General features: G+C 40.3%; 1 protein-coding gene across 1 annotated transcript; it reads left to right on the top strand.

Annotated features, from left to right (window-relative positions):
* Positions 1-368: 368 nt before the first annotated feature.
* Positions 369-5,550, top strand: LOC310948283 (putative gonadotropin-releasing hormone II receptor; the record flags this gene model as incomplete). The annotated part of the gene is given in 4 exon segments (XM_083915353.1): positions 369-378; positions 381-943; positions 4,696-4,900; positions 5,045-5,550. Coding segments are annotated over 4 exon segments (1,278 nt in total). The 5' UTR covers positions 369-374.
* Between the last annotated feature and the right edge of the window lie 18,241 nt (positions 5,551-23,791).

Genomic DNA, 23,791 nt, shown 5'->3' with positions numbered 1-23,791 from the left:
ATTAAGCTTCTATTTTCTTCACTTTTCACTACTCAAATCTACGGCTGCAAAATGGAAAAGTTTGTATTATGAATACCAAACAATTCTTTTTTTTGTTTTGCAAAAAAGAGAATAGTGTCATTAGAGAGTAAGTGACTTGATTGCTTGCTGTTGTGGGGGAACCCCCATATGCACTTTAGGTATTACTTAGACAATCCACATCAGTGAGCTACAGAGAGATATGCTCTGCCACTGATTTACTCACTTGACTGTTTTTATGCAAATCCATGCAGATAAATATTTTGCTCTTCATGCAAATGCCTCATGTTTATGTGTTTGCCTTATCTCCCTTTGAAACCACCAGTCTCCATGTAGCTGAACACAATGCTGAGTCCATGCTGAGGGTCAGAAAATGAACGCCTCCCCCTGCTGTGATCCTGCAGTCATCATGTATCAGCAGAGCTCTGGATTTGACCTGAATGTCAGCTGTGACTGGCTGTCTGCTCACTGTAACTGGACATCAGTGGATCAAGCGCCACCACAGTTGCCTACCTTTTCTACAGCGGCTAAAGTCAGAGTGATCGTTACCTTCATCCTGTGTGGCATTTCCACTTTCTGCAATTTGGCTGTGCTGTTGGCAGTCAATGGCCACAAGCGGAAATCCCATGTGCGAATGCTGATAATCAACCTGACTGCGGCCGATCTCTTGGTTACCTTCATTGTTATGCCCGTGGATGCAGTGTGGAACATCACAGTTCAGTGGCTGGCTGGTGACTTGGCCTGCAGATTCCTGATGTTTCTCAAGCTGCAGGCCATGTACTCCTGTGCCTTTGTCACAGTGGTGATTAGTCTGGACAGACAGTCAGCTATCCTCAACCCTCTGGCCATCAGCATGGCCCGGAAAAGGAACAGGGTCATGCTGATGGTGGCGTGGACTATGAGCGCCTTGTTCTCAATTCCACAGGTAAGGCCATGTGACACAGGTGACTACGGCTTGTTTGGTTCACTTTCATTCAACAGCGTTGACACAGCGCTGTGGACATAGGTCAGGCTATGTGAGACTACGTTCGGTTAAACTGATCACTTTGAAGCAAGTGATTCAGAGAGAAGTGCTGGGTAGGTTGTGAACTGATCTCCATGCTACATACAGAATCACATTGAGCAGGCTATACATCTTCCTATGTAGCCACAGATTATTGGATCTGCATGCATTATCTCAGTCTCATAGAGGTTTTAAACTGCAGACAAACCACACATGCTGGAGGAAATTAAAATCTGGCTTTACATTTACTTGAATTGCTATATATGATTCATCGTTCCCTTCTGTACATTTACATAAAATGCAGCAATTTGCAAAGGCTTTAAAGAGAAAAAAAACTGCTGCATTGTTTAAAAGGCCCACAGGGTCTCGGTGTTAGGGATTAGTGTATCATTTAATAACACAGGGATTGGAATCCCAAATCCTGGCTGTGTAGATGTCTCACTGTAAACAGTGAGACATATGGCATATGGCAGCCTAGCATGGACACTGTTAATCACGTTGTGAGTAAAAAGCGTATAGCGTTACATTCTAATCCAATCACCGAAGATAATGTTGAAAGATTATGCAAATACTAGAGTACACCCAATGGCAAACTTTTGAAATGTTCAGTAACAGTACAACACAGTGGTGGCTGCTGGTCTATCAAGGAGGGGAAGCTCATTTTTCAAGATAATGATCTGTGACCTTGTCGTACCAACTAGGCGTCTTTTCCAGGGGCTTGACCAGTGTCCTCTCAATGGCAGCAGAGCAAGGCTGCTTAAATGGCCTTGACCCAGCTGGAGCTGCTGCACCAGACTACTGTGAAGTGTGAGTGTGAGTGACAGGGGGAGAAGCTCCGCAGCTGCCACTGCTCGTTGGGGAGAGAAACCCCAGAGTGACAGAACAGAGTCGCCAAACACAACGCTAGTCGTTTTTAACAAAGACAAAGTCGCTGGGGATCGGTAAAGTCTCCGGATCAGTTCAGAACAACGGAATGAAAAACTTGGAAAATGCTCCACTGGATGTTTATTTTATAAGTTTGCTGATTCGCTCATTTAGCTGTCAATCACAAAAGGTTTCTGCCTCAGACAGCTCATCCAATCATCATACAGAAACCAAGCGTCCGGGCCAGCCCACTGCCCCATAGACCCCCAGAGACGCTGAGCGTCTGATGGGTAGGACAAATCCAAGCATTTATCCAATGAGCATCTAGTTTGGCTGCAGTGGAACAACCCACTCTACACTTCCCCATTGAAGTCAGTTAAAGCTGAGCGTCCAACTCTGTAAAGCGCTGTGGGGATGAATGAGAAGGAAGTTGCGCCGGTTACCTGTGATAAGTAGCTGATTCTGAACAAAAGGTGAAGCTTTCTAGCGCGTATTTAGTCAATGACATGTACACACAGCAGTTCATATTTTACCACTTTTGGAGTTGGTTTAAAACTCTGTCTCTGACTGATGTTTAAAGCGGAAGTGGGTAACTTGTATAAAAACAAGTTTATCATATTTGCTGAAATGGAATAAAAACACAGCCTTCTTTCAATCCTAATCCGATGCCAAACCCTAACTTTCACCTTTTCTTTCCTAAACATAACCAAATGTAACTGTCGCAAACCACTTCCGGTCGTCGTTTCCGGCGGATACCTTTCTGGCATCTTTCTCCACCTTGTGCTCCTTATTGAGAGGGGATGCTCCTACCATTCTGGTGCCCCCAAAGACTGTATAAATAATGGATGTAGCCTCTCCGCCGGGGCCCGTTTTCTCAGCTTGGTCAAATAATATTCGCCTCTGGGAGCGGCCTTCTTGTCAGACTTTGACTCCTCCTCATTTCCTCTTACAAAAGAAGGGCATTGTTGTGACTTGGGGGGAGGAAGATACATCCATCTGGGTGATATTTACAGAATTAGCCAAATTAGCTCACATTAGCTCCACCACCCGGGAGCATGGCTAACAGAACACATTACTAGATAAACGGGAGTGGGAGTCCCGCGTCTCTAGCGGAGACTACACCAGCCCTGGTAGTCAAGTGCAGGCGGCATTTATGATCTCTGATTTAAACTGATATTCAACAAAGTACCATGCTCATAGACTTTCAAACACCGACCCTCACGGCCCGAATCCTCCTGAAGCTCCAGATAAGCATCTAGTGTATATGCCCTCGATAGCTGTATTGAAAGTCATGGTGTAAGTGCAGCTATTTTATTAGCATAACAAAGCTAACTTTAATGCAGTGTGTTCCTAAACCATCTGTTTGTATAGTCGATCGAAGAGTAAACCATCTTGTTACTTATGATAACACGACCACACGAATGGCCGCAGTCCGGGATTAGATAGCATAGTTAGCATGCTCATCCTGTCAACTAGCCTCCGAGGAGAAGTGAGGGCCAGAGGCAAACTGTCACTCAAGAGGCCGCGCCCCTAATTATTAATTATTTTTTTGTAAACAAGTCCTAAGTAGGATTAATTATGCTGTGAAAATCGGCCTGTTTAACATGGGGGTCAATGAGAAACTGCTCTATTGTGCAAACTACTCCTACTGGACACTCGGAGAGCTGCAGTTTTTGGCACTTCCATATTGGATCAACCAGGAAGTCGCTGTGGCGGGGGCTTGGGTGCCCCCCCATGGGACCTTATGTCAGGAAAACATATGTATGTCAGTGAATGGTGAGAGACAAATATTTTTTGAATCCTGTTTGAATTGTACCGTTAATAAGGCCTACACAAAGAAAGTCACACTTCAGTGATAGGTTTATTTTTAATAAATATCATATAACACTGTTTGGCTGCTTATCTTACTTACTTGAAAGAGCAAGAAACAGATTAGATTTATGCTTTTCACCCTTGATAACCTATTCTAGTCTGTATGTTTCAGTCATATCTCTACGACAACACTTAGAGCTTGAATCTTTTAATTTCAGGCTGGTTTTTATTTTATTGGACGTTATAGTTTATGAATAATTACGGGCGCGGCCTCTTGAGTGACAGTTAGACTCTGGCCCTCACTTCTCCTCGGAGGCTAGTTGTTAGGATTAGCATCATTAGCATGCTAACTCCATCATCTCGACCTGGAATGTGGTCATTCGTGTGGTGGTGTTACCGTAAGTGACAAGATGGTTTGCTCTTCGACCAACTGTATAAAAAGATGGTTTAGGAACACACCGTGTTCACGTTAACGTTAGCTTTGTTATGCTAATTAAATAGCCGCACTTGCACCATGACTTGCAATACAGCCTGCTATCTATGACACATACACTAGATGCTAATCTGGAGCACCGGGAGGATTTACAGGCTATGAGCATGGTACTGTGAATATTAGTATAAATCATAGATCATAAATGCTGCCTGCACTTCACTCCCAGAGCTGGTGTAGTCCCCGCTAGAGACACGGGACTCCCACTCCCGTTTATCTAGTAACGTGTTCTGTTAGCCTTGCTCCCGGGCGCAGGAGCTAATGTGAGCAAATGTGGCTAATTCTGTAATCGTCACCCAGCCGGCCGTATGTCCCTCCCCCCAGCGTCACGTCAATGCCCTTTTTTGGTAAGAGGAAATGAGGAGGAGTCAAAGTCTGACAAGATGGCGGCTTCCAGAGGTGAATATGATTGGATCTAGTTGAGACAACGGGCACTGGCGGAGAGGCTACGTTCATTTTTTATACAGTCTATGGCTATCCTAATACTTTTTCGTTCTGAATTCCTCAGATGTTCATTTTCCATAATGTGACCATCACATATCCAGCCAACTTTACTCAGTGCACCACTAGGGGGAGCTTTGTCTCTCACTGGCAGGAAACAGCCTACAACATGTTTACCTTCTCCTTCCTCTTCCTGCTTCCATTGGTCATAATGATCACCTGCTACACCAGGATCTTCATCCAGATTTCCAGACGGATGACAAAAAAGAACTGTAAGTTTACAACGGAGCTCTGGCCTTAGGTTAGAACAAAGATGAAAGGGTCAGAATTTTTTTTGATGATTTATTTTAGTGATTCTGTTGTTGTTGTTCACATCTTTGTGCCCATTATTACCTAATGCTCTTTCTTTCCTTCAGTGTCCTCAAATGAGCCACATCTCCGTTGCTCAAAGAACAACATCCCCAAAGCTAGAATGAAAACTCTGAAAATCAGCATTGCCATAGTTATCTGCTTCATAGTCTGCTGGACTCCGTACTACCTGTTGGGTTTGTGGTACTGGTTCTTCCCAGATGACCTGGAGGGGAAAGTCTCACACTCTCTCACTCACATTCTGTTCATCTTTGGGGTTTTCAACGCCTGCCTGGACCCCATCATTTATGGCCTGTTCACTATGCGTTTCCGCAAGGGGCTGAGGAGCTGCTACCGCAAAGCCACAGTGATGTCAGATCTGCAAAGTAATGTGGTGATATTGAAATGTACCACCACTGAATTACGCTCGAAAAGAGGGGTGGCTACTAGTGAAAAGCACACCAACTGTGGACAGGCAGAGTTAAAATCCCCCAACGGCAGGTCTCTGACTGTGTTCAGTCAAGAAGAAGGGGGACAACCTTGCCATTTCAGCGCTGATGGCACAATAGGATAAGAAAAACAGCAGACACTGTTGGAACACAATGGAACTGATGGAAATATTAAACCTTTTCAGGATTATCTGCAGAAGGCAATTTGAGGAGGTACACCATCAATGTTGTGAGCAAAATTATCAAAATTTACAGCCATTGTTAACCTGCCAGCCCCTATTTCTTTCCCCTAGTAACAGAGCGTACGGGGGACAGAGGGGTTGTTTAGTTTAATATGTTGAATTTCTGAATCATTGATCCTCCATCTGACTGATGTTCATGCTAGTTAGATGATAAACCATGGCTCTGAAATATTCAACCCAGCCATCTGAATAAAATCTTGGCAACGTTTCTGCAAACCACAGATACATTGAATCGTGATGTTTCTGAACAGCCTAAACCTGTTCTCAGTCTTTAATCTTCCCACACCGACATTTTGTCAGGACCCCTTGGCGTCCCTTTTTGACGCACTTGGTAGTGATGCTACACACTTGCAGCTTGAAACATTGTTAACATTGTGAATTCAAACAGAAGCTACATGGTTAGGTTTTGGCAACAAAAGAGCTTGGTAAGGAAAAGATAGTGGTTTGGGTTAAAATAAGAAGTTAGTAGTAAGTAAGTAGGTAGGTATTTAGTTTGTTTCATAGCTTAAGTCTCTCTTTCACATGGGACAGGACGAGAAGGGCGGACTACTGGTTGAAAATCCGCTGTCCCAATCTTCCATCACAACCTCCTCCCTTAGCTTTGAGTAATGATGCGGATGGTTTTACATTTACATTACAGTTAGTTGGAAGCACGGTGCGTCTCATAAAGGTTGCCAAATATGTTTCATATCAACATATCCATCAGTGGATTGCTGAAACCTTTAATGCTAACATTTTTTTCTGGTGGCTGGGCTGAGAAATATCAGTAGACTGTGTTGTGCTAAAGTTCCAGACGTACTTGTAATTGCCACTTTTTCTCAGAGTCCTACCCTTCTGTCAGTTTCCTCTTGGTTCCTGGGTGGGCGCTATAAAAAAAAAAGTTGTTCATGGGGGGGCTTCGCTAGTTACACATGAAAAGTGATCAAAGCTCCAACTGAATCTGTACACTGGACATGTTTATTTCACAATCACACCTAACGTGCATGTATAGAATAAGTCTGAAAATGTAAAATATCCACCTACATGTCTCTTTGTGTGTGTTGTGTTGTCTTACAGTATATAACATTTTGAACACAGTAAATACAAATAAATGTGTGTGCTGTGTAAGCAGCAAGTAGTAAGTGGATTTAAGATGAGTCCACCATCTACAACACATTCACTCAAAAAATTCAAAATAGAAGATGGTGATTGTCAGGTAACACAACAGTACAGCCCTTGTTGCATATGTGGTGACCCACTGCCTATATGCTTATTAGGAAGTTTAAGGGTCTACTTACATTTGGCCCCAGATGACCCGTGCTGTGCTTGAGCATTATTGTCCCCCCTCCTTCCTCCCCTGCAACACTCACAAATTACTTCAAAAATCCAAGCCACGGCTAGCAAGCTTGCCGGGCCTAGGCACAGTACAGCTGGACTCATACTGGTCAAATGAACTAGCCTTTAGCCGTGAATCGTGCTTGGGCATGCACGAATGGTAAGTGTGAGTAGACCCTAAAATGACTGTCGAGGTTACTAAAACTGAGAGCTGGGAGATGCATTATCCACTCCAAAATAAAGAACCACATCTGTTAATTTGTGGTATGAAATTGTTGTTAATGTTACTAATAATAGTAATGAGGGTTCCATTCTATTCAGGTGTCAAAGTAAGGCATGGCAGTGTGAGAATGAGCCAGCATGCACAATACCAGGACCATGAAACAGAAGCAGCTAATTATTTACTCCTGTGTTTTTCATACTGTGACTTAAAAATGTAAAAAGGGCCACAAGTTACCTGTTACATGTTAGAGGATGGGGCTATGGTTTGCATGTAGCTAGTTTATTATTATGGAATTTAAGCTGGAACTGTCATAATTCTGTGTTGGGGAAGAATTTTATTTGGTAAAACTGAAATTTCATGCACAGGAGAACTCTTCACTGGAAAATGTATTCTCACATACATTTTACACACCTTCTTTCAAATCAGTTGAAACAGATCTTTTTGTCCGTTCAATGTTTGTGTGAGGATTGCTTTTGTTGCATGTGTTAAATATTTTGAGTGTTAGAGCATAGTGCAAACAAAATGTGTCATTTTGGCATCAATTCTGAAAATGGACAAATGTGTTCAAGCGAATGAGGAAAACTGTAAATAAGCCCAGAATCCAAAACACACTAGAGATGAGTTGTCAAAGGAGTCTGGTGGCTTTTACGGGAGCATAGATGGATGAAACGGCCGCAGTTCTCCATCAGAAATGGCTGTCTGAAGGAAAGGTAAAGCTTTGCAAATATTTGAAATAAAGTGTACACTCAAACTGATATGGTGATAGGTGTCTAAAATATGATTAGCTGCTGCCTCTTTCCACAGCAGAATTTGATGAATTGAAGAGAATTTTTCCAATGGCAGTTAAACACCATAGTACCTTACAGTTAAATTAAATTACTAGCTCTCACTGGAAGTTTCTCCAAAAATAATTTCTGCAGTAACGCTCCCAGTAATAAGGTGGATAGGAACCTTAAACCTTGTAAGCAAAAGGGAGAAGTCTGGCCCAAAAGGTTTGCTGATGCAATGATCTTCAAAGCAGCTTTTTTTCTGTAACCTCTGGCTACTGTACTGTGTTGTGTATATGTGTTTTTTGTATTTTGGTCTTTTTCTCTAATTTTTTAATCAAAATGTGAACTAAAGCAAACAAAAACAGAGCACATCGTATGCCATGATATACAGTAGTATACACTAATAAACATGTATATATATATCGTAAACCCATCATGCTGCTGTGTTGAACAGAATGAAGTGGGTGGTCCATATGTCTGTCAGAATATCTATTACAGGCTAAAGGAAAGAATAAAATACTTTTGTTTTATGTGGTTGGCCCCCTGTATCCATACCACTGATACTGGAGCTGCTTTCATTCTAATCTGAAAGATAGAATGTGTTTGATGATTGTTTTTGCTTAAATTCAAAATGTATTCACCCACTGAGTGTGGACATGTTTGTGCAAAATCCTTTTTTTTTTAATCCTACAGTTGTATACAATTGGGATATGAATAATATTGTTTTTATATTAAATGTATAATATTTTTAAATAATTATTGTCACTACTTTACAAAGCGTTATGCTCCTATACAATAAGTAAACACCACACTTACACTTCAGTTCCCATCTATTAAGGAAATCCAATAATTAGTATCTCTTGGGATGCATTCCTGTCCTTATGAAGCTGCGTAATACTATGGAGCCAGCACTGTGGGGCCATATCAGACGGTCTAACCCTGTACCACCACACATGCAGGTACTCTCCACCTTGGGGTTTAGCCACTGGTACATTTCAGAGCTATCTGAGAGACAGGGTGGGCATGTCCCAGCATCCATCTGCAGCACTCTCCTACAAGAGTTGGATGGGAGAAATCAACTGGCCACACAATTCCTTAAATTCTCATGTAAAACAGCAGAACAGGTTCCAATAAAGGATTTCATACCATTGCTGGTCTAAACACCAACAGCGCAATAGGGGCGCAGGCACATGCGCATTAAAGCACCCTCTCTAGATCTGCTCCTATATCTCAACCACAAGCAATTCCACTCTATAAATGTACAACTGCGACTCCCACAACAACCTTCTGTATGGAGTATCGGAAAGGTGGAATTTTTCCCTGTGCATGATTGTTTTTCCTATATGTAAAGTGAAAAAAAAACTGAACTGTGTTACTAAGGGGCCTAACAGTGGACTCTATGTCAGGTGTAATTTCAATGTGTCTACTCTACTACGAAAAGTCTGGTCAATCAACTTGTATCACCATGTCTGTACATCTGGAAATCCTTTGTATGCTGTGTATCCCCTATATATATACTATATATATATATCATGTGTGAGATTCAGTTCATTGAGAATCTTTGTCTGTCTCCCAGTACTGTATTAAAACTGCCTTAACAGAGGAAGAACTTTGCATTTGTATCTTTGAGGTCCGTCTCTCCAGGATTTCCCTCCCTCAATATCACCCTTCCCAGGAAACCGGTTGCACACAACTCCTACATTTTATAGAGCAGCTCTGCAGGGGTGTGCCTTGAACTAGGAGTTGCTGGAGACACATAGCTCATTGGTATGCATCTCTGAGTGATTAGTAAATTCGAGCAACAGTGAGCTTCCATTGAATATTTATTCTATAATGACTTGTTTTATTACGAGATTGAGGCTATGTCCTGGCCCCCTGGGAAGGAAACCACTCAACACACCTCAGACTCAGCAGGAGGTGTCATTCAATTAGCTGCACGCAGATTCTCGCTTTACCATCAGACACACAATTTGAATATTAAAAGGACGCTGGATGTGTTTGGACACTACAGGTGGCAAGTTGCTTTACAAACCAGAGGAGGCGTGCATAGAGTACTGCTCAGTAATTGTGTTTATTCTTGCAAAAACATTAAAGCCTATAAATTACTTCAACCAAATTATATTATGCCTTTTTTTTTTTTACCTTATTTTCACTGTCTTTCGGAATATTTTCTTTCCTTTCAGGTCTGTTGGCTAATCATGGCCTGCTATGTCTTGCACAACATTGCTTTGAAACCTGTTGTGTCACTTCCTCCTCGGCCACACAATGGAGGGGATGTGCGTCCTGTCTCACTCCTGGGAGCAGACAACAGACTTACTCTCCAAGTCAGAGAGCAAATAATTGACTGACTGTAAATTGTTAACTTTTATAGCGTTTTTTTTCTCAGTGGGAGTTCATCTGTAAATAAAAGATAAAATTGAATCATTGTTGTGTTCTTTGGGGATCAGTTATGCAATGTTTATTTTCCACTTTTTAAACATGTGGACATGAAGATGATAACACTTAGTCACAAAAATAAGTACACTGGTATTTACATGCTAAATATAATGATAATTAATTGGCTTAGTTAAGTATATATACATTTCTGGAAAAACAGTGTACCTTGTGATTCTGTGTGGGGAGAAACCAGGTCTGTGTCCAAAAGCTGTCAGATCTTACACCTGAGAGTGTCATCCCTCCCATCATGGCTCCAATGCGTTGGTCCAGCTCAGACAATTCTGGACAAGCCTGTCCCCCTTCAGCATCTTTCTTCTGTTTTTTTGGCTGCACATGTTTTGGCCTCAGATTTGAGATTGAACAATTTTTTCTTTACCTCAGTTGTGCGCCCTTCTCCAGTTACATTTAGTGAGTGAGTGATAGCATCCCATGCTCCTTTTTTTAAACGATTTTATAGCCAGTATTTGCACTACTTAGTATGACATCTTATTTGCCATTCACTTCCTGCAGAAGTACCTCCACTTAAGAACTGTTTTTTTAAAACTACTTTACACTTTCTTTTGGGCATAATTGATTTTGTTTTCACAACTCTCTTCCACTCACTTATCATTTCAGTCTATGTCTGTGTGCACACGGCCCTCCAGTCTCATGCCCTTTTATGGACAATGGTGGGGCGTTTACCTGTATTATTTAGGATCAACTGGCACACGCTCACAATTTACGAAGACATGGGATTCATCATTATAAGGACACAGGTACCACACAGGGTTAAGAACACATCATGAATCCGGCGTAGATTTTTCTTTGGACTTTAATAAAAAAATGGCCCACTGTTTTGGAAATGACCCGTACATCTTCTAGGCCCATATCGTTTTCTTATCTCTTCTTGGCTGGAGAATGCCAGCTCACTCACTGCTCACTGATCATTGTCAGGCCTGTCCACTCTTATTACGTACACTAGTGAGAGGGGAGCACATCACATAATGAGCGCATCATCACACCGACCTCCTTTCAACATGTATCCGAGTCATGCTGCTCACAGGACAGATGCTCGCCAAAACACAGCTGCTAAAGACAAGAGATGTACAGGTTTTGCGTTTGCCTCATTGCAGCCTCCAATTCAATGTCCTGACATGATATCCCCGCCACTTGAGGACAGTCCAGTACTACAGACCAGTTGCTATGCATACATAATCAATTTTCTATCGTGCTGTTTCAAAGCACTGAATCATCCTACTACTCTGCATCTTTCAGCCTCTGGTGAACTCATCACTGCTTATTCACAGGGTCAGATGATGTCTCGGACTGAGATATTATTAGCCTGGATAAGTTCACTGGCCTACAGCTGTGAGTAGGCCCTGAGGGTGTTTGTTTCTCAACATGGATTCAAATCTGTGTTGAGAAACTACAACAGGATCACCAGTATGCCTAAAAGAGTACAGTGATGACTTCAGTCCTCTGTGCTTACTGTCTTGTTTGGGTGTTGCTGTTGTTCAGTATGTCAAACTGCATTTCTTAAGCCCTTACTTTGCAGCAGTGGAGCAGGGTTATGCTCATTTCTCTTCGTGCTCACACGTGTACAACGCCTACAGTTATTACTGTGATTTTTTGGTGCCAATTTTAAATGGTCCCACAGTTCGTTTTGGGAAGGACAACATCACTTTGAATGAACTTTCAGTTGATTTAACTTCAGAGGAAGGAATCAAAAAGATCTTGCTTGGCTTGTGCTAGTCAAAATGCCCCCTTTTTTTCCCCAAAAAGGGAAATTTCACTTTGCAACCATATTCCTGACCTTTTTAAAAGGTCAGCTCCAGATAATGGCAGATTTGTTGGGATTAAAACTTGGCATTCTCTCTGCATTGATCCACTTTACCGTACAGACTCATGCCGTTTCTTTCTGTCAGACATTTGTGCAGATAAAGTGCAGCGATAGCCGTAAGTCAATGAGGGTGCATCTAAGCCCAGTCCTTGTTATTCAGATGCAATGCAGGGAGCTACAATCACTGGTAACTGATTTTGTCTTGTCAAGGTGCTATTTAACACATCTCTAGTGACCTTTTCAAATAAGTCAACACTTTTAGGAACTCAACTGCACTGCTGTGAAGTGATCTAAATAATGTGGATTAAGTCGAATCCGATAACAGTTAAATGCAGCAACGTGAGATAAATATAATCATAATGACATTTTTCTTTGGTCAGTGTAATCAGGTAATAAAGTGTTGCATTGATGACGTAGTTCTATGGTCCGACCTGTAAGTTACCATCGCCAAGGGGATTTTTCTATTGGTTGCATAACTACGTCACCACCACTCCAACTGATCTTGTGTGTACATGTGATGACCTCTAGGTGTCATTGAGCCACTTGTTAGCAACTGCCTTTTTAAGACCTGCTGGTGCCACCTAACTCATTGCATGTAGCCCGGTTGGTGTTTAGCCAGGGGAATTACCCAGCAGTGCGTAATACTAGCGCAAGCCTACTAGCCCACAGTTGGTGCAGGGATGGGTACCTGTAAAGGTGAGCCAGTTGCAATACCCTCTATAGTATTTTGCATATACTTTTGGTGAGTAATGGTCTGCTTATTTAAATTCTCATCATTTGCCAACATGGCAATTCTGAATAATTGGAGAGCAGTTCAGGATCTACGTTATTATGCCTGACCCAGACAGATCTGGCCAATGAGTGGTGCTTTTTTTCCCAAACCTTTAAAGCGCCCTTAATCTGTTATTCACCCAAACAATGTTTTGAATCCTGGTAGATGCACAACGAGCCATTGGAACTGGATTTTCTCAAGTGAATTGCTAAAAAAAACGTAATTCTGATTTATACCTTATACGCAGGGTTTTAGACACCTCCTGAAGACCAAACATTTACAAGCAACTTTAAGTGTACTGAAAATATTTGGTCAGTTCTATGTATAGCTCTATAAGAGGACGATTTGTCAAAATTACTCATGAGTGATAAATGCGCTGCTGTAAAATGTCTGTTTTAATGAGTATTATAGTATGAGACTGCAAATAACACAAATGTTGATAAATGGTTTGGAGCTTATGTGGCGTGGGAAGGGATACACTGCTTTGCTTGAATAGTGTTGTCTCTTTGTTTTTGTTCTTTACATACTTACACAAAACTTAATGTTTTCAAAAAAGGGCTGAAGGTCATGGTGGTGCAAACACAGACATCTTTTACATTTTTCTCAAGTTGGTCAATGACTCCATTTTAGACAATAAACTAACAAAAAGAATAAAGTGTTAAATTAGAAGAGTTTAGATGGAAGCAGATGGTATACCCATAGTGCAGTGGTTACTTAAAGCAGTGTACTTACTGAGCTTATGTGACAAAGTGACGAGTGCTAGGCATGCGTACATGTTTGTAAAGAAAACATTTTTATGGCTGGTGCTGTGCGGAATAGGAAAGTTACAGTCAGAAGAGGGAGAAGTATCTTGTAAACTATAGCTCACCCATCCCACACAACTTTCTCCCCCCTATATAAACATAAATGCACACAGCATACAACAAAAGACTGCTGCTAAATGACACACTTTGGCTCAGCTCCATATGTCAGTATATGGCAGAATTTGCTATAAAGTTGACTTTGACTTCAAATTGTATACAGTTTTGAAGTACTTGTACTTTACTTTGGATTGTAATGGAGTAGAAGAATAAAGCATTATAAAATGGAAAAATTGTAGTGGCAATTGTACTTTTTAAGTGAAGGCCTCCTGCACCCTGAAGGGGTGCTTGACACAAAATATTGATCACAACTGAAAGCTAAGATTTTGTTGCAATAGCCGATGTTACATTTGGTAAACTTCTCACCGCAGATTGATGGGCATGGTCCTTCAGTTCAGAACTGTGTCCATAGCAACATCCTGTAATTCTGCTAATCGGAAACAGTATGTCTGATATCAGACAGATGACAGGCTTTAGAATCAGAATGCCATGATTGAAAAATCTGATTCATATTCTGACCACAAAATATAACTAAATTCAATTCAATTCAATTCAATTTTATTTACAGTGCCAAATCATAACAAAAGTTATCTCAGGACACTTTACAGAGTAGGTATAGACCACACTCTATGACTTATTTATGATTTACATAGACCCAACAATTCCCCTATTGAGTACGGTGGCAATGAAACCCTTCGCTTTAACAGGCAGGAACGTCAGACAGACCCAGCTCTATGGAGGATGGACATCTGTCTGCACCAGTTGGGGAGGAAGGAAGGGAGAGAGAAAGAGAGAAAAGAAGGACAGATGGACAGAGGAAGCAAAGACAGACACAAAGACACACTTCCAGAGATGCAAGCAACCACAAAAGTACAGTAACGGTAACTAATAGATAATAATAGCTATAGTAATGTGAATATAACTTATATGTTATGGCTGTTAATATAGCAGAATAGTAAGAAACAAGCACAGCTAAGGCAGAATATGACAATGATAATAACAATTATGTTGTCAAACATGATCAATAATGAGTAGCGGTAATAACAGCTACGATACAGCAAGACAAACCACTGATGGTGTTTTTATGGCTACAAATGTTATAAATAATAAGACTAATGATAGTATATATGAGTAATAGTAATAATAGTAGCAGGAAGCGTCATGCAGGACCACGCCAGCAGGCACAACCACGATCAGCAGAGACCTGCGAGACGACAAAGCACAAACCACTCCGGGGAAGAAGTTGAGTTAGTAACATACATTAATGAGACATGGATGATACAGACAGAGAGGAGAGAAGCTCAGAGGACCAGGAAAAGTATTATCCCCCGGCAGACTAACCTATAGCAGCATCATTAAGCAGAACAAAATCAGCTTAGGCAGCGTACATGCAGGCTCTAAGAGAAATGAAATGCCAATAACAACATAGCTAAGGGCTCTTAAGACCTAAGTATAAGCTTTATCAAAGATTAAAGTTTAAGTTTACTTTTAGATATAGGGATGGTGTCTGCCTCCCGAACAACACTGAAGGCTGAAGGCTCTGCCTCCCATTCTACATTTGAAGAACAAGTGGCCTTGCATTCTCAGAGCGCATATGTTCTCTTCGATGTGTTTTAGTTAGTACACAAGCTGCAGCATCTTGGACCAACTGGAGACTCTTAACAGACTTATTGGAGCAGCCTGATAATAAGGAGTTGCAGTAGTCCAGCCTAGAAGTAACAAATGCATGGACAAGATTTTCTGCATCTTTCTGAGACACAATGTTCCTAATTTTTTTTTTCGCAGGTGAAAATATGCAGTCCTTGTCGTTAGTTTTATGTGAGAATCAAAGGACATATCCTGATCAAAAATAACACCCAGATTCCTTACTGTGGTGCTGGAGGACAACGCAACATCATCCAGAGTAACAATGTCTTTAGCTATTGAGTTTTGGAGGCCTTCGGGGCCAAGTACAATAACTTTGGTTTTATCTGAGTTTAACATCAGAAAATTGCAGGTCATCCATCTTTTTATTTCCTTAATGCACATTTTAAGTGTAGCTAACGGATTGGTTCCTTCTGGTTTGATCAACAAATATAATTGGGTATCATCAGCATAACAATGAAAGTTTATGGAATGCTTCCTTATAATATTTCCTAAGGGAAGCATATATAAGGTGAATATAATCGGTCCAAGGACAGAACCCTGTGGGACTACGTGACTAACTTTAGTGTGCATGGAGGATTTGTCATTAACATGTACAAACTGAGATCTATCTGATAAATAAGACTTAAACCAGCTTAATGCGGTTCCTTTAATGCCAAATTAGATGCACCAGTCTCTGTAGCAGGATGTGATGGTCAATAGTGTCGAAGGCCGCACAAAGATCTAGTAAACAAGCACAGAGACAAGTCCTTTGTCTGAAGCTATTAGAAGGTCGTTAGCAATTTTTACCAGTGCTGTCTCAGTGCTATGATTCATTCTAAATCCTGACTGGAAGTTCTCAAGTAATTCATTATTATGTAAATAGTCACACAGCTGAATGGCGACTAATTTCTTGAGGATCTAAGAAAGAAAAGGAAGGTTAGGTATAGGTCTATAGTTTGCTAGTACCTCTGGATCAAGACTGGGCTTTTTAAGAAGAGGTTTAATTACAGCTACTTTAAAAGACTGTGGTACATAACCTTCTGATAAAGACATGTTAATCATATCTAATACAGGAGTGCTAACTAAAGGTAACACTTCTTTAAGTAACCTAGTAGATGTTAATTTGTTAAGGTCGACAATAGAAAAGCAGTCCAAGTATATATCGGGTCGTACAGTTGTTTCTAAGGTTCCTGGGGTTTGAAGAAAAATTGGTGCCAAGCGAGTTGATTTTGTCTCTAATAGTTATAATTTTGTCATTAAAGAAGGTCATGAAGTCGTTACTACTGAGGGTTATAGGAATACATGGCTCAATAGAGCTGTGGCTCTCTGTCAGCCTGGCTACAGTGCTGAAAAGAAATCTAGGATTGTTCTTATTCTCCTCTGTTAAAGATGAGTAATAGGCTGCTCTGGCATTATGGAGGGCCTTCCTATATGTTTTAAGACTTTCTTGCCAAACTTAGCAAGATTCCTTCAATTTAGCGGAGCACCATTTACTTTCCAATTTCCGCTATACTTGTTTTAATTCCCGAGTTTGTGAGTTATACCATGGAGCTAACTTCCTCTGTTTCATTATCTTCTTTTTTTAAGAAGTGTCGAGTGTTGTTCGTAGTGAGCCTGCAACACTGTCAACAAGGTGATCAATTCCAGAGAAACTGACGTCAGTACAGGTGTCTGGAATATAAGCATAAGGCATTAAATTAGATGCAGATGGAATTCCATCTATCCATCCATCTTCAACCGCTTGTCCCTATCGGGGTCGAGGGGGGGCTGGAGCCGTTCTCAGCTGACATCGAGCGTGAGGCGGGATACACCCTGGACAGGACGCCAGTCTATCCCAGGGCACATAGAGACAAACAGAGACAGACAACAATTTACACTCACGTTCACACATACGGGAAATTGAGAGTCACCAATTAACCTAACACGTGCACGTCTTTGGGAGGAAGCCAGAGAACCTGGAGAGAACCCGTGCAGATGTGGGGAGAACATGCAAACTCCCCACAGAAAGGCCCCAGCCCGGATTCAAACCAGCAACCTTGCTAACCACCACACCACCGTGCCGCGCCTGCAGATGGAATTGCACATCTAGTGTAGAAACTTTTGCCCAGAGGTGAGTAGTCCTGTAATATAAATTCAAAAGTTATTAAATAATGGTCAGATAAAATAGGATTTTGTGAAAAGACTATTAAGTCATTGATTTCCACACCAAGTCAAAACAAGGTCGAGGGTGTGATTAAAACAGTGAGTAGGTTTATGTACACTCTGACTAAAACTAATACTAAGGCTATTATTAACAATGTCCACATGAATATTAAAATCTCCTACAATGATTACTTTATCAGATTTAAGGACTAAATTTGACAGAAACTCTCAGTATTCAGATAGAAATTCAGAGTACGGACCAGGAGCACGGTACACTATAACAATTATAATTGGCTGCACGGTTTTCATGACTTTCAAATGAATTAGAATTTAGTTTAGGTTTAGGCTTTATTAATAGTCCTGAGTCATAAATAGCTGCAACGCCTCCTCCCTGACCACTGCCTCAAGGAATAACAGTATTAATATGACTGGGAGGAGTGGATTCATTTAGGCTAACATATTCTTCAGGACACAGCCAGGTTTCAGTCAGACAGAGTAAATCAATATGGTTATCTGTTATCAGATCGTTAACTAATACAGCTTTAGATGACAGAGATCAGGTGTTTAAAAGTCCACATTATATTTTCTGATTTTGTTGGATTATTGCAGATTTGGTGTTGACTTTTTATAATCGCGTTTTTCTGTATAGCGCCTCTTCTGTAAATTTTTGATTTAATTAATTTAAATAATCGTGGGGACTCTGCTTCCTGATCTCAACACTGGGTTGTCATGGTTTTAGACTGCTAACAACTGCGTCCAGGTTCTTAGATATGAGAGTGGTATACCTCCAAAGTAGGATGAATACCATCTCTCCTAATATGACCAGGACCCAGAAATACTGCCAATTATCTCTGTATCCCACATTATTTACTGGGCACCAACCAGACAACCATCGACTGAATGATGACATGCGGCTATACATGTCATCGCAAGTCAAGTTGGGCTCAACTACATAATGATATATAGGTTTAAATACCCATAAAGCAAATAGTCTTTACCTCCTGCAATATTAAAGTGATTAACATTACATGTAACATATCCCTAATTGTAATTCAGTAATGAATTCTGCTTTATGAGTACTTGTCAACAGTATTAATAGTGGATAATATTCACTGGAAGCATTACAAAAAGCATCACTGAATGAAAACATGCACACATTGACTCAACATGGCTCCACATTAGAGATTTAAATGCTTTGTTTTCTAGAGTCCATTTCATGACGGCATATACCTTGCTGGTTGGAACACTTCCTGTTCGACATGTTAAATCCATTAATATTTCTCAAAAATGAAGTGCTTTCAGAGATGGTTTGTTAGGGGATTTAAAAATAAATGGCAAGATAATACAAGATAATACTGAACATACTGGCTTTTCAAATAAAATTTTGTGCGTGTGTGTCGTTCCTCAGGTTTGTATATAAATACATGAGAGGCAGGAGCTACATACAATACAGCTTCCGGTAAGTTCTGCACCTTTAATTTTCCTTATCACCATTTCATTTCTGTCTATAGATGAAAGGGTTGTGTTGGATCAAAGGAATCTTTGAAATGGCCTCAGTAAGGCGATGTCACACTATGCTAAGACAAAATGTCATCTTTGAAAACAGGGAGGTGACTAAAGATGGGGAAATTGGTTTTCTGGGGTGATTTTTTTGTCCATTGTGAACATTCAGAGGAAGGCTGGTATACTAAAGGTCAGAGAGTGGTAGTTTTGTGAACTGAAATTCTGGGTTTGAATACTTAATACATTGAACTACAATTTAGATGTCCTTTAGCACAGTATCCAACCAGCTCAGAACTTCCATTATAGACAACAACCTGGCTGTAAACTGGCTTTGTGTCTTAAACATTCATCTCCCAAGAGACATTTTGCAAAGGGACATCTGGTAGCTGCTCAGTAAAACTGACCAGCTGCACCTGTAAATGCACTGTATACTTTATTATATAACATTGTACTGTATATCTTGAGGGATAAGAAGGATGGGTTTCTCATTTCCTTTCTCTTTGGGGGTGGGGGTTGAATCTGTGACCATCACTAGACTAGAATATGACAAGTCAAAATGAAAAATTTATGGTCTCAGTGGGGGGATTTTTCCAAAGCAGAAGAAGGTAGAAGGCACAGAAAAGGAAAACAAGACAGTAAAATCAACGCAGGCACTTCGCATGATCGACGAATGCACTGCAAATGTACACTAAATAAGAAAGAGAGAGAGATGCTCTGTTGGGAAAGAATAGAGAAACATAATTATTAGATGCTTTGCTGCCATCTAGTGACATTGAGTCCACATACAGTAACTTGTTACAGTAGAAAAAGCACAGGTGTTACATACAACATTAATGATAGCTCTACTCAGTCAGTCATGATAGTGTAACAATACGCCAGTCCACCGTACCAGGACCTGGAAACTGAAGCAGCCGAATGGAATTCATCCGTCATTCATTGTATTATTTACATCTGTGCTTTTCCTACTGTAACATGTAAATATGTCCTCTGTGAGAAAAGGCATTGAGATTATTATGACGTGTTGAAGCCTTTATGTAAGTGTTGGGAGTGTTGGTAATGTGCTGCCCTTTCCAAAGCCACTACTGCCCCAAGCAACACTGTAAAGTATTCAATACACAAAGAACTATCAATTAAAAATTAACATTTTTTTTAAATTGAATGCATTTGACCAGTTGAATACCTGATTATTTATTTTTTTACAAATGGACAAGTGTGTATTTTTTATAGACGGACTGAAAAATTATGATGTCAGAGTAAATACCAACACAAATACCAGCCGAACTCCATTCCACACAGAAATGCAATGAGTTTGCCTTCTTTTATACTGATAAAATTGAAGGCATCAGACGTGCCATCAATATCTCAAACAAAAAAGTTGGATCACCACCCCGTTTAGGCCAAAATAACACAGCAATGATGGCAAGCTTTAATGCCATAGACCCTAAAACTCTAGTGGAAACAGTGACAGATCTAAAGCCAACCACCTGCTGTCTTGATGCTTTACCTACCAACTTCTTTAAGAATGTTTTTGACTGCCTATCAACAGACGTATTGCAAATAGTTAATAACTCTATTCAATCGGGCAATTTCCCAAAGGCCTCAAAACTGCAGTCATTAAACCTCTTCTAAAAAAGCGGAGCCTAGATGCCTCTATTATCAACAACTACAGACCAATTTCAAATCTACCATTCATAAGTAAAATAATTGAGAAAGTTGTACTCCAACAACTAACTCACTTCTTGGCTTCTACTGGCTGCCACAACAACCTCCAGTCAGGATTTCGACCTTTTCATAGCACCGAGACGGCCCTTATTAAAGTTATAAATGACATCCAAAGATCAAAAAATGTGAGCACATTACACCAATTCTTAAATCATTACACTGAATTCCTGTACGTCAGAGAATTGATTTCAAAATCCTCCTGCTCACGTATAAATCACTACATGGTCTAGGGCCGAAGTATATCAATGATATGCTCCCACTACATAAGCCTTCTAGATCACTAACCTGGTTTAGTGATATAAAGAGAACTGATACAAAGTTGTTTGAGCCCATAGGTGGAAAGGTGAGAATGTGGCCACTAATGAGGTGTCAGACATCCTGACGATCAGCGATTGTCTTAAAGAAGCCAACGTTTACGGAGTCCAAGTGCCAGGTGACGTAAAGTCATTTCCTCTGCACATTTTAACCTCAGTGTGTTTTCAGTAAGAGAGACATTGATTTGGTGATGAATCGGTGAACAAATGATTTGTCTGTTTCAATTCTGTTTGGTAATGAAGGGCATGAGGGGCGGATAGGAATGGCAGCTGTCACCGTGAGGGAAGGTTCCCGGTTTGATGGGAGTAGAATATATCACCATGTGGTTAACTACCTGCATTCATACGCCCGACCTCGCTTTATAAGAATACAGGTAGGTGTATTTCACACGCACTTCATTTAAGTTTTGGAAGAAACGGTGGATTACATTTAAATTATGAATATTTGAAAAACAACCATTGTTCTGTATTTAAAATAGTTTGTTGTTAAAGTTGTGATGCTGATGCAGTGTTGGTGCCACCTTGAGGAGAGAGGGAGGGACTATAAGGAGAGAGGGAGGAGGAGGGAGGAATAAAAACTATAGTATTTAGTTTGAGATTAGAGTTTGAAATATAGAATTTGAATTATGGCTGTTTTGTTTATTTGTACTTTTACTTTAACTTCTGATAATTAAGTACATTTTAATACCTGACATATACTTTTAATACTCAAGTAGATTTGATGTAAGCTACTTTAAGACTTTACTCAAGTAATTCTCTTATGGGTAACTTCTACTTTTAGTCATTTTCAGGTTAGATATCTTAACATTTACTCAAGTAGCATGTAAATACTTTATACACCACTGGTTTGCAGCACGTGATCCGAAGCAGAGTGAGTGTCTTGTACTTTTCTTCCGTCTAGAACGCTGTGGAGGTGACGGGGACTTTCAAGCAGATGAAGGTGAAGTTGTTTTATGTGCCAATGTCTGTAAATATCGATTACTTTGCTAACAATTAAAGTGACTCTTATTGTAAAACCAGGAGTTTTCATCTCTGTTTTTATTCATTATAATTATAAAACAATACAAAGACATGTTTCAGGTGTGACAGACGCAGAAACACCACAAGGTGGAGACAAATGCACATGAGACCTGATGCTCTGTCCTCAGTGTAGCTGGGATATGCAGTACAACACTACTATATACACTACATCAACAAAAATGTTGCAAAAATGAATGTGGACAGCTGAAATTACACCCACATTATTGTGGCATGAGCATTAATCTGCATGCTATTGTCTAAAATATCAATCAATGCTGAAGATTTCTCTCCGGTGCAAGAAAAAGGCCCAAACCATGAAAAATAGCACCAGGCCAAAAGTATATAGAAGTATGTGGACAAGGGTGTATATAATAAACGGTCAAGACAGATGTGCATCCTCCACAGAGCTGGGTCTGTCCGACGTTCCTGACTGTTATAGGGAAGGTTTTTAACGCCACTGTGTACTCAAGGGGGGATTTGTTGGGTCTATGTAAATCATCAGAGTGTGGTCTATACCTACTCTGTAAAGTGTCCTGAGATAACTTTTGTTATGATTTGGCACTGTAAATAAAATTGAAAGTTGAAATTGAAGTAGAAATGATCTTGTTGCCATGTAAGCTGTTGTGAAAGGTAAGTTAAGGTCGTCTCTTTGAACCCTGAGGGGTAATTTGTTGCACAGTCGGCTGTAATACAATCATAGCATCAGTACACAAACAGTTCACAAAAATGACATAATGTAATTCAACAGACCAATACGTTCTTGAAAGATTTTGTGCCCCCAGAGTCCTGAAACTGAAGCTAAGACAAATACTGCTGTAGATGGGTCTACACTGCAAAACGTATTTTCGTCACCTAAAAAAATGCACACCTCAAAAAAAAGGCTAACTTAACAATAATTGATCCCAGACAGTGTTTAATGTTTACTGTGATGGAAAGCATTTCTTTCAGGGGGACAAAGTCATGCTGCATGAACAGCTTGTACGATACTTTCAGGATCGATCGACAACTGAACAGGAAAATCAATTTACAAACAAACCAGACACGGCAGACCTAACCTCAGATCCACCCAGATCTCAGAAAGGTGCACTATTGTGTAGGTCTCATCTCATCATCTCATCTTCATCCGCTTACCCGGGGTCGGGGTTATTCAAGTTATCTGGCATTATATTACAGCTGAAAGCTTCACCTTGAACAGATCTTGAGTAAATGTAAGAAGGCCTACATTGTGCTGATAATGTGTCTCTTTCACTCTTCACTTTAAGTCAAAACTGTGACATTTTTGTTACAAGATAAGCCCTGCCCACAGCAATTTGAGCAGACTTTGATGGGCGGCTAAAGCAAAAACTGTATGTTACCTTTGTTATTATTACTTGTCTTTTTAATTACTTCCTTGCTTGTTTTTATTTTATTTTTTATTATTTTATCTCTTGTCATTTTATATCTATGTGTCATTTTGTGTTTCTTTCTAATCATTTTCATGTTTTATGTAAAGCACTTTGAATAACCTTGTTGTTGAAAGGTGCTATACAAATAAACTCACCTTATTTCCCAACTGGCCACTTTAGTATTTTATTTCTATGCATGTGTTATTATTTATCTTTGA

This window comes from Echiichthys vipera, assembly GCF_963691815.1.
Source record: "Echiichthys vipera genome assembly, chromosome: 1".
Lineage (NCBI taxonomy): Eukaryota > Metazoa > Chordata > Actinopteri > Perciformes > Trachinidae > Echiichthys > Echiichthys vipera.
This window is presented reverse-complemented; position numbering and strand designations above follow the sequence as displayed.